Here is a 12796-nt window from a genome sequence, read left to right on the forward strand (position 1 = left end):
AGGAATTGCCTGCTAATGCTTTAGTTCACCCTTTAACAATTAAGTTAGGCGATCTTGGGTAAAGTAACATTGAGTAGACTCCATGCATGTTGTTTTCTATCACCATCTTTGGATGTAATTTTGGGGAGCAGGAGGGCTGCAATACACACACAGAGACACATAAACATGTTTATAATTTGTTATTATTAAACATCTAAGTTGACACTATTTTATGGTTGGCTCTTCTGGGTCTGATCTTAGACAAGTGAGTTAACAACATCTTTGATCCTCTTTAGCTTTCTACTTTTGTAAAATAAAGGGGTTGGACCAAATAAGTGGGGTTTTTGTTTGTTTGTTTATTTGTTTAGCTTTTGGTGGGTTTTTTTTTTTTTTTTTTTTTTTTTTTTTGTTCCGCATGCTACGATATTCATAGAAGTCACTGAGTACCTAGTAAGGCAAACCAGGACCAGCTGTAGCTCCTCCCTTGTACTTTAACAACAGTAATTCTATTTTGTTTTATATGTGAAGCATCCCAAGTAAGACTTCCAATTTCTGATGCCTTTTCACCTATTTATTAGTCGTAGTGGTCATTTATTCTATTTTTGACTTCATAGTGAGTGACAGCTTGTACAAACAACACAGATACTGGAATAATCAGTCTTCTTCAAATTCTATAGTAGCATGAACTGTAAAGTATTAATCATGTATTTATGCCTGGTTTCTACATGTGAATCAGTTAAGCCTGTTCTTAATTTTCTTGCTTCGTCAGCTCCAAAGCAGGAAATTACACCATTGCCCAAAATCTCCAGCATTCTGTTGATTTTGTTTGGGAGGTATAAATCTAGTAAAGCATAGGCAGAGGCCTGTTGCCAAATTGATAGCTGTATTTGTCTGCATAGATTGTATTTTCACAGCTGTCAGGTGAGATGGTTGCTTCCTATGTAAAGTGGTTCTAGAATCATGCATGTGCTTGGGATTTTAATTTATCAGATTTTTTTAGCACTTCCTACTTAAAGAGCTTCAAACTCTAGGGAATATAATGTATGCCATTCTGAAAGGTGGTATTTCAGCTTTTGTATCTTTGGGGATAACACGTTGTGAATGAAATTGGTGTTTTAAATAGAGCTCCTGGGGAAGTTTTTGCCAACAGTCCTTTTGATATCCCATGTGCTCTATTGTAATAAGAAAGCAGAATAAATAAACTAAACTAGGTGGTCAGGATTCTGTTAGGATGAAAACAAGTATAATTTCCTTTATAATGATGAAAAGCAAACAAAACCCTGCACAAATAGTTTTAATCAATGTTTAAAGACTCGTTTCCCAGACTCTTGTGTGTTTGGCAGATAGTCTTGGGTGGGGTGGAAATGGAGTGGAAAAACAAACAATTGCTGTGGAGATAATAAAAATTACTGGGCAAAAAGAAAAAATGGTATTTGAAATACTTTTTTTTTTTTTTTTTTGAGACAGAGTCTTGCTCTGTTGCCCAGGCCAGGGTGCAGTGGCATGATCTCGGCTCACTGCCACCTCTGCCTCCCAGGTTCAAGTGATTCTCCTGCCTCAGCCTCCTGGCTCATGGTTGACATGAGTTACCTCTTCCAGCATTTTTCATTTGTATTTTGAGAAGAACATAAATTAATGTGGTATTGACAACTGCCATGATCATTTTTCATTTAGGCTAATTGTCCCAGGAAAGGGATTCCTATATTGTATTCATTTTTTTTTGGTTTTAATACTTTAATAGTGAATATTTATAGCTATAGGAATTTGATACTTTTAATTAAAAAATTTAAAACTAGGTTCAAATGAAAGAAAAAATTCTCATAAACTTTAAAAATGGAACCATTTGTTTAGGGTATTGGAAATCAATTCTCCATAGTTGACACTACGAAATTAGCTTCAGATAACCCTTTTCTCCATTTTGTGTTCATGTTGTTTTCACTTTATAAACAGTAAAATTCCATCTCCTTGCGTGAAGTTATTTTAGGGGGAAGAAAAAGTGCAATACACATATTCATTATCTTGTAATGGCTCATTTTAGTTTTGCATTGAATCAATCTTTGAGACAATTACTGTAACTTGATTTTTTCCTTCCCTCCACTGGTAATAAAAGAGACATTTTATTTCAGGGAAATATGAATTAAAATAGTCTTGCTTCATAAGCATGCTCAGAGAAGAGATTTTTAAATCTTGTTTTAAAAATAGTGGCATCATGTTCATGAACTTCAAGTTTTCTTTGTTCCTTTTCTTCTTTTCCTTTCTCTGTGAAACAGTAGGATTAATAGGAAGCATGTCCAAAATGCCCTCTCGGAAGAAATTTAGATAGGGACATAAATATATTTTATGCATTCTTACTAAGCATTTCCAGATAGGCTTTTAGAGTTTCTTAAGTAATCTTTGATTTTATAGGAAGAAAAAGGGTCAAAGTTTGCTTTCTTCACACACTTCAGTAAACAAATCCCCCTTGTATTAATGAAGAAATTGACTAAACCTACCAATTATCTCACTATTATAAAACATGTCTTGAAAATTTATTAGATGCAGGCCAAACCATTAAACTCAGACCTTGCCTTGGAGAAGCTTCCATCTAATTGGGATATATCTCAATTTATTGGAGATAATGAAGTAGAAACTAAATTATTATTAATTTTAGACACACAAAAGTCGTTTCACCTCTGTAAAATGGAAGAAGTAACATGATTCTACCTGACCAATGAATGTTGGATAACCAGTTATTAGAGTGCTTTGTGGAGGCAAAGTAATACTATAAATAACAATAAAGTTTCACCTTTACTTGCGTATTTTTATGTCACTTTTGCTGAAGAAAAGTGCCTTGACATTTTTGCTAATAAAGTTAACTTTTTTGTTATTTTTTAGAGAATAGAAATAGATAAAATAGACAAGTTTGATGGATTCGTTGGAAAAATCCTTATTGGATTTATAGTTATCAGAACTTTTTTGAATATGATTATGCAACCTAAATTAAGATTCTATTACATGGATAGTAATACATATAGAATTACCTTAAAAATGATTGTGTACTATGTAGAGGGTCAAAATTTTGTAAAATAGTTCTACAGTGAAGTTAAAATGTTACTGGATATGCTTATATAAAATACGTGAACACACATTCGACATAAACTAACTTGATGATTGGCCAGAACTGGAATTCCAATTCCTACACCTACCCATCCATCCACATCTATTGGACAAGTGCCTGGTTAAACAGATGGGCCTTAGGCTGTGCTCTCAAAATAGGCAGCCTCCACCTTTATTGAGCAAAACATTGGATGAAAATAGACTATATTGTCTTACTGTGCTACTGAGCATGGTAATTTAAGTGAAGAGCTCCTATTTATTATTGTTGTTGGTTGTTAAAAATACCTTTTTCCTTATGAATGAATATGTGAAAACTGGAGGACAACAGATGGAGTCCCAGGGAACTGGAAAACCTATAGATAGGGAGGTAATTCTCAGTCAAATATGAAAATAAAAAATCAGCAGGAGTGTGAAATTTCATGTGGTTTTATAAATGCATGTAGCTAAGATTTTAGAAAATGTTTGGTTGATCATGAAATTTCTCTTTTCCACTAACGGATATGAGACTAAGTAGAATTCTTGATGTCTGTCTTCATGCCTCTTCAATAAGTTACCACTTCAAAAGCTACAAAGCTGGATTCAAGGCAGAACCTTAAATTCTGGCTACTGTCTGTGTAAATATCACACACTTACATGTGGTAAAGTCAGAGGGACTTGCAGACCTGAGTGACAGGGTGGCAGATGACTTTATGACATCAGAAGTGAGTTTTGTTTATGGTTGATTAATGACATTGCTACTTGGGACATGTTTGCGACAAAAGTACTGAGGGCAATTAGCAAGAGCAACAATTAGTCCCATACTTGGAAGATTATATGAGACTAAATTTGACACTCTTAATATTGACATATTGAAAATAGCATTTGGTCTCCATGCATTTTCATGATATTCTCTTTAGTGTAACAATAATCAGTAAGCTATCACATATCTAACGTCATAGAACTATGAATATGGGCATTTGTTCTTCAAATGATCCATTATTTATTGATTGAATCATTAACAATGATATTTGCACCTCTTAAATTATGAAATGGGTGGTCTGTGGGCAGCATGGTAAAATTCAAGTACAAGACTTTCTACTCCTTTTTCCTAATTTTTTTTTTAAGTCTTTTGGTAACTCAGTTTTCACAAAAAAGGGGAGTTTGCTTGCTACCTACTTTCCTTGTATTACTGCTGGGCTGTTTTTTAGTGGCAAGAAATAATTCCTGTGATACTTAGGAGCTCCATGGAATAAAGCTCAGTGTAATGTATATTGAATTATGTTTTCTGGTTATTATATTTGGATAAATTTAGGCATAAGGTTGTTTAATACTTCAGCAGAAACCTGCAATGGAACTTCCTAAAAATTTGACCTTGTGAAAGAAATCCAAATGGAATTATTTTATACTTATTTAGCTCCTATAAATGTGTGTGCTGGGCTAATAAATAAATAAATAGGTAAGAAACACCACAGCACTGTTTAACGTTTATTTCTTTCCTCAAAATAGAAAAGTTAATCAAAAAAATAATGAATTGTTACTATTTAAGAGTTATTTCTTACTGCAAAATGTTTTGTGATTGCTTTGTTTCATTATGTTTAACTTAATGTTAATTACCATAATACTTTTTTGTTACATTGTCCTTTGAAATCATTAAAATTGGCTAAATAATATTGTTCTATTCTACTGATAAAATGGAGAGCTCAGAAGATTAACTTAGATACAGAATTGAGAATAAAACAGTCTCAATATGTGTTTATTTTCATTAGAAGGAAATATATTATAAAAATAGCCATTTGAAGAGAAAAAGATAAAAATAGTGAAATATTTTAATTTTCAAACTCATAAAATAGTAATATAAGCTGTCTTTAAATGAAAGTAAATATTTTATGTTTCTGTATGTATATGAGACATATGATCATTATCAGATTTATCTTGAATTACTCTGATATACTATATCTCTTATACATGTTATTTAATGTCTTTTGTTGTGTTTTGTTTTAAACAGCAAATGCCAGTCTTCTTGGAGGAGGAGGTGGTAAGTCCTGAACATCACTTAACTTATAATACATTTTTATTGCTATACCAACTACAAGATGTTTAGTAACTTCTATGACACTTCAAAGAAAATTTTGCTATAGTCATCAACCACAAAAATGTTAATCTTCCAAAAATAATTTATAATATGAATACCTCGGTTTGGTTAAATGTTATTTTAATTGACTTCAAGATATACACAGTACTCTTTTCTTCTTGTCAAACTTTTCATTTCTACTTTTGGCATAAGGTGTAACAGCTATAAGCTATATGAACACACATGTATGATGTGTGTACATAGTTACAGAGTATTACGTATTACAGAGTTATTTTTATTTTTATTTATTTATTTATTTATTTGAGACGGAGTCTTGCTCTGTCGCCCAGGCTGTAGTGCAGTGGCCGGATCTCAGCTCACTGCAAGCTCCGCCTCCCGAGTTCACGCTATTCTCCTGCCTCAGCCTCCGGAGTAGCTGGGACTACAGGCGCTCACCACCTCGCCCGGCTAGTTTTTTTTTTGTATTTTTAGTAGAAACGGGGTTTCACCGTGTTAGCCAGGATGGTCTCGATCTCCTGACCTCGTGATCCGCCCGTCTCGGCCTCCCAAAGTGCTGGGATTACAGGCGTGAGCCACCGCGCCCGGCCTACAGAGTTATTTTTAATATGAATTCTAAACAACAGTACATTTGGAGGCTATGGTTTCTTTTTCCACTATAATGACTTTCTTTTGCTTTTCATGACTTTGTAGCTTGAGAGCTTAATATATCAGCCACTTACTTTGAAAAATAAAAAAGAAATTACTGTTGACACTCTGCTTTTTCTTTCTGCTCAGTTAGAGGATAAAGAGAAGGAGATCAAAGTGAGCTGAGGGAGACAGAGATTCCTGTACTGGGAATTTTTTTGATACTAAAATCTTGTAACTATTTGTATTTTTATTTCTAGTTTAGGAAGATGAAAGCTTTCATAGTCCCAGTATATATAATATAGTAGGAGAGAAAAAAGTATACAATTAGAACAGAGTCCTTTTCATATTAGGCCCAGATGGACATAACTAGGTTTGTTTTCTCTTTCCTTGTCACTCTCTTTCTCCCTTCCTCTCTTGCTCTTTCTTTTTACAGTTGAAATAGATAGGATTGTGCAGAGCCTTAGGCTTTCATCAGGAGGTTTCATAGTAATTTTTATTTGGAAATTAAACATTTAACCTTTGTTGCTCTGTAAGAACAATTGGTTTTTTTAAAAACAGAATCTTGGACATAAGAAAAATAGAAAAGTGTTTGAACTAGAAAATGCTCTTCATATTATCACATGTCAATGCATGTTCTATGCCAGAGTATCATGAAAAGAGTATGGGATTTGAACTGGACTTACTGTGTGGAGACCATGAAAGCGTTAGTAAATATCTCCAAGCCTCAGTTACCTCATCTTTATTTTTATTTATTTATTTATTTTTTTGAAACGGAGTCTCACTCTGTCACCCAGGCTGGAGTGCTGTGGCCGGATCTCAGCTCACTGCAAGCTCCGCCTCCCGGGTTCACGCCATTCTCCTGCCTCAGCCTCCCGAGTTGCTGGGACTACAGGCGCCGGGCTCGCCCGTCTAGTTTTTTTTTTTTTGTAGTTTTTAGTAGAGACGGGGTTTCACCGTGTTAGCCAGGATGGTCTCGATCTCCTGACCTCGTGATCCACCCGTCTCGGCCTCCCAAAGTGCTGGGATTACAGGCTTGAGCCACCGCGCCCGGCCTGTTACCTCATCTTTAAAGTGTGAGGACAGTATTAACTATCTAAAGTGTTTATTGTGAGAATTAAACAAAAATATCTGCTAAGTAACTAAGTCATGGAATAGTGCAGGATTCATAAATGACTATTTGTTTTCTTCTTTTCTAAGTTATTTTAGAAAATATGAATCTTTAGGATGTTTCATTGCACTTGTTATTGTATTTGAGGGGAATTAGAAGGGAAATTTTTCCTTAGGAGTTGAATTCCCAGTAATTTTTTCTTTCTGTCTCTTATAATAGGTGAAGAAAACATTATTAAGATAAATTGTCCGTAGTGCTGATTTCCTTACAAGAGCTATTAGTAATTTAAGAAACCTCACGAATACTGTTACTACCTTAAAATTGAGTCTATGTAAACACATTCATCAAGTTAAAACAACAAATTAGGTAGACGATTCAGTTATTGCTTTTGAGTATTTCAAAAAATTGACTTGGCTAATTATATTAGTTAAAATCACGTTAGCCACTATAACAGAAAAAGTAAAAAACATTAAAGTCCAAAGTAGCAGTACTTTAAAAGAGATAGAAATGTATTTCTGTCTCATGTAAAGGTAGTCTAGATGCAGGCTGGAATGGTTGTATGGTGATTCCGTGGTGTCATCAGAGACTCAGCTCTTACTTTTCTGTTCTTTCCTAGTGCATGGCTTTCATACTAACATGACCTCAGGGTACAGGATGGCTCCTGGAGCTCTAGCCATCATAAATATGGGTACAGGTCAGGAGAAGTAAGAAAGGCAAAATGTGAAAAAAAGTGAGCTCCCAAACATGAGTCAGTTTTCTTTAAGCAGAATCCCACATTATCTTTGAATCTGGACTGTATTCACTCCTAGCATGTAGTCTTTTATTCCAAGAAGCAATACACTCATTGGGAAAAATTACTGTTCCATTTACTAAGGAGGAAGGGGAGAGTGGAGGTTGAGGAAAACAGTGTAATGTACCTGCCATGGTGGTTACCTCTATATTGTCAAATTGCTTTCTTTAAATATATGTATGTGTTGTTGGTGTGTATAGAACTGACTACTAGTGATTTGGCTTGTATTTTCTTATGATTCCTCTCTCCTCTGTGAGAAGATTTTTGAATGTCTAGCAATGATAAGACATTTAGGAATAGGCCAGTTTTCTATTTAGCTAAAGTCTTTATTTTAATGTCTTCCTCTAGATGGTTGATTTTGCTCAATTTGTCATCATTTATAATTTTTTGAATAATAAAATTAGCAACTCAGCATCATCATAAAGATAAATTACAAGTATTTAAGATGGTTGTAATTTCTTTCATTAAAGTAGGTCAGTGACAGGTTTAAATTTATTTATGCACTTCTGGAGGTGTCAAGATTGCTCTAAAACATGTGTCTGATTTTTGGAAAGCTGCATTTAAAAATTAAATTTAAGGAATATTTTTAGCCTTCTCTGAGCTGATATTTGACCTTCTGATTCTATGACAAATCTTTTTAATCCTCTCAGTGATATTTGTAAAGTAACAGCTAGTAATCATCTAATAAGAAGCAATTGAATTGATGCAATTCTCTCGGATTTCATCAGCAAGTCCTTTTTTCAACATGAGTTAATATCCCTTCAGAGGTCCCTCAAGAGAATAATTTTTTAATTGACTAAACAGTTTGATCAAGAAAATTTGACACTACATACAAAAATAATAATGGGACCTAAGTCCCATTGTTTAGGTCCTCAGGAGAGCTTTCCCCATATTCTGTATGAGTAGTACCTGATTGTGAAATGTGGACAAAATTATTGTATGCAGAATTGTGTTGGCCATAAAATCTTAGCATTTTGTTGTTCTTTTTTGAGTGCTTACCACCAATGAGACAGATCCCCTGAAAGACTTAAAAAATGTTCACGTATCATCCTCTCAGTGCTGATTTTAAAGTGAGAGATTTACTTTACATTGATGTGAATTTTCATCTTTGAGCTAGACATCAATCTTTCTATGAATGTATTGCCACTGACTGCAGTTCATTGTAATGAGCATAGGTGATGTGATTACTTCTACTCAGTTAAAATTTGGCAACTTTTACCAATTTTACCAATTTGTTTGGTAAAATTGATCATTTCTGTTTATATATAAATAAGTTGAAGGCAGAGATGGATATGTACTAATTTCTTAATTTAATATGTAGCTGGTCTATAGTGACTGAATTGTACTTTTCAGGAAACATTTACATTAGTGTTAAAAATCTTTGAAGTTCCGTTAATTTTTTGACAAACTTTCCATTATTATTACCAACAGTATCCTGTATATTATTTTACCTGTTGTTATTTTAATGGTTGAGAAAAACTTCTTCAAGGTTACATAGCTTATAGGGCAAGGTTGAAATGAGAAGACAGTGTTCTTGACTGCCACTCCAGGGCTGCTTGCCCTGGCACTGTAGTTTTTAATATGCCTCTGCCCTCCAGGTTTGCTTTTCTATGCACAGATGGGTAACTCCATTTACACCAGGAAAAATAAATGAGAGGACAGGAAAACATACAGTTAAGATATGGATTTTGCATTCTTTGGCTTATTTTCACAAGTCTCAAGATCTATTGATAGCTTGGAAGTCAATACAATGGCACTGTCTTACATTACTCTTGGATTGCTTCCCAGTTTCTTATCCTTTTTTTGTGCATTTGAGATTCAGTCTTAGAAGACATTGCATTTTAGATACATGTTCACCCATCTGTAATAAGAATGTTGTACATGCACAAGGTCCTGTGATGCTGGTACCTTTGGAATATATAGTAAAATATAAATCATTGTAGCCAGTCTTAAATTATATAAAGAAGTAGCATTAGAAGGAAAAATCAGAACTAAGGAGCTAGTTCCTCACTTCCTTTTGGATCATTATATATTAGACAGGAACAAAATTTACAGCCTGTTACTTTAGATATCTTTTCTTTTTCATTGATGTAATAGTTTTAACACAAAACTAGAACCTGCTGATAGAACCCAAGCAGGATATTGTTTATGGGATGTGCTTCCTCCTCCAGTCTGTCAAAGTACTTGAGGGATAATGCTAGACATTTAAAATGATGGTTCCTGACAGAGTGGTAACTTACTGTCTTTTGTACACATAGCTTTATGGCTGCCATTTTAATCATATATACATACATATAGATAAAAAATAAACACATATATTTGCATCAATGCTGTAATTCGATACCTTATTCCTGAGTTGATTCTGTGGCAGGTTAATAGATAAGTACTGTTGTCTAATAAGCAAGTGCTGTTACCTATGCAGTCAGCTCCAGCTGCAGTGCATGCAAAGTCATTTGTCCAACGCGAGAACAGAGCGGACACTGTGAGCCTTCCCACCTCTGATGGCTTCCTGCTTTCCTTCTGCCCCTTAGAGTAGGCCCAAAGATGGACAAGGTTCAGTACCTTGCGTTAGTAGCTGCTCCTCTAATCTCCCTCATTTCTGATTTGGACAGTTCTCCTTACAGAGAGGATTCATAATGCTTGTCTGTTATTAATGTCCTTTCATACAATGAGGCGGTTTGTGTGGCGTACCAAAATGCATGCTTGAAAAAGAATAAAATTATAACCTGGGTGATAGGTGCACCATAATCTCAGACTTTGCCATTACACAATTCATCCTTGTAACCATAAAACACTTGTACCCCAAAAGCTATTGAAATAAAAAAAAAAAAGAAAAAAAAAGAAGAGTGAAATCATAAACCAAGTGCTGTTATATCATAGATAGTATTTGTGCATCTCTACACACCCATCATGTTTCTAAACACAAACACACATATGTGCACACATTCATTCAGCAAAGATTAATTGAGTTACTATTGTTTGTCCGTATTGATTATTGATTGGTCAATAAACACAGCCTTTTCCCTGTGGCCAATCATGATCCCTGTTCAGCTGAATTATTAGAGCAATTATAGTTGTCTACATTCTTTCAGATGTTCCAAGGATTCTGCTGGCATAGTCTTTTGAGTTAAAATGATGCTTTCACATTAATAGAAATGCTTTCACATTAATAGAGTTAAAATGATGCTTTCACATTAATAAGCAAGTGCTGTTACCTATGCAGTCAGCATATCCTGCTTGGGTTCTATCAGCAGGTTCTAGTTTTGTGTTAAAACTATTACATCAATGAAAAAGAAAAGATATCTAAAGTAACAGGCTGTAAATTTTGTTCCTGTCTAATATATAATAGAATGGGCATTGGATGACTTCTTTAAAAGGCAGAACAGATACCCTGAAAACAACTCTTTTCACAAAAAATCTGAGTTGCTACCTGGAATTCCTAACATGAAGAACAAAGTGTTTAAAGGGCTTTTTGAATGTGTTTAAGAGGGAATGATTTCATTAATTTTGTCTTAAGCATTCGTAAGCAGAGTGGAGCGCCTTCTCACCATCCCTTCACATACACAACGGCTTTCCCAGCATATTATCACTCCAGTGCTCAACATCCCGCAGTGATTCTGTTTCACTCTTGTTAAACCTCCAGATGTGGCCAGGCTTCAGGCATGCTGGGAGAAATCTAGGATAGCAGTCAGCAGTGAGGGACTGAGGCAGTTTACAGAGGGTAGAGTGTTGAGGGTTGCCCCTCAGGAGAGTCAGTCAAGCATGAGTAGTAGTGAGTTTGCCAGCTGGCCTGTGCTCAGCAGGGGAGGGGCCCCAGCCGTGGGCCTGGGGAACAGCAACAGCCTCTCAGTCCTGAGAGAGAGCAGCATGGCAGGAGAAACTCAGGGGTTCTGGCCTTTTTACTCAGGCAGGGAGCAGAGATGCAGGGAAGGATGTGATGCTAAACCACAGAAAATAAGGTTTAAATCTTAACTGCCTCGGCCAGGCATGGCGGCTCATGCCTCTGTAATTTCAGTACTTTCAGAGGCCAGGGTAGGAGGATTATTTGAGCCCTGGAGTTTGAAACCAGCTTAGGCAACATAGTGACACCTCATCTCTACAAAAAATAATCAAAATTAGCCAAGTAAGGCTGTGCATGCCTGTGGTCCCAGCTACTTGGAAGGCTGAGGTGGGAGGATCACTTGAGCTCTGGAGGTTGAGGCTGCAGTGAGCCATGATCACACCACTGCACTCCAGCCTGGCCATCAGAGTGAGACCCTGTCTCTTAAAAAAAAAAAAAAAATCTTGACTGCCTTAGGTGGGATTGATCCTGGGCACTATGGGCGGATAAGCCTGCTAAAAGAGGCCAGGAGGCCCAGATGTGAGGAAGAAGAGGGAAGGGGGTTAGGGACCAGGAGCCAGGCCAGGTCTGACAGCACTCAGTTACACACTGAGCCAACCTACTTTTGCCCTCCCTCCTTCCCCTAGTTTTGTGTTAAAACTTCCCTCCTCCTTCTCCCTCCTCCTTCTCTCTTCCCTCCCTTCCTTCTTTACTTTCTTCTTTCCTTTCCCTGTTTCCCTCCTTCTTTCCTTCTTTCTTTTTCTCTTTCTCAGTCAACAGCAAATACTGATTACCTCTTGTATACTAGCCTTGAAGTCAATGTAGGTGAGATTCTTAGAACTAAGTTCAGCCAGAGGCATAAGTACTTATTTACACATTAATATCTTAAGAACTAAATAGGTTCTTCGTGCAGGGAAAACGAAACAGAACAAGGAAAGTCAACAGTTTACAGTGGTCAGGGAAGACTTCCCAGAAGAGGTGACACAGGAGCAGTCTTGAATGATGAGTAGTAGTTTTCAGGAAGGAGAACATCATGATCTATTCAGATTATCTCCTACTCTTTGCTGTAGAGATCTTGCTCTGCCATCTCCTCACTGTTCTGCCATCATATCATCCAGGCCTTGGTTAAGCCGTTTTCTTTGACAGTCCCAGCATGCCACTTAAAATGGAGTGAAAAGTGTTAGGGAAGAACTGAAGAAAGGAACTCTGGCTAGGCGCGGTGGCTCAAGCCTGTAATCCCAGCACTTTGGGAGGCCGAGACGGGCGGATCACGAGGTCAGGAGATCGAGACCATTCTGGTTAACA

The 12796-nt window shown here is 36.2% G+C and overlaps 1 protein-coding gene across 3 annotated transcripts in view; it reads left to right on the plus strand.

Moving 5' to 3' along the window:
* The window catches only part of MACROD2 (MACRO domain containing 2), a 2135582-nt gene that overhangs the window by 524536 nt on the left and 1598250 nt on the right, over window positions 1-12796 (plus strand). For all 3 annotated transcript variants that reach the window (XM_011962618.1, XM_011962604.1, XM_011962612.1), the window contains exon 4: window positions 5060-5089. In XM_011962618.1, the coding sequence (XP_011818008.1) occupies window positions 5060-5089 (30 nt within the window). The remainder of the gene's footprint in view (window positions 1-5059; window positions 5090-12796) is intronic.

The sequence above is a fragment of the Colobus angolensis genome, unplaced genomic scaffold (genome assembly GCF_000951035.1).
Source record: "Colobus angolensis palliatus isolate OR3802 unplaced genomic scaffold, Cang.pa_1.0 Scaffold117, whole genome shotgun sequence".
In the NCBI taxonomy this organism is placed as follows: Eukaryota; Metazoa; Chordata; class Mammalia; order Primates; family Cercopithecidae; genus Colobus; species Colobus angolensis.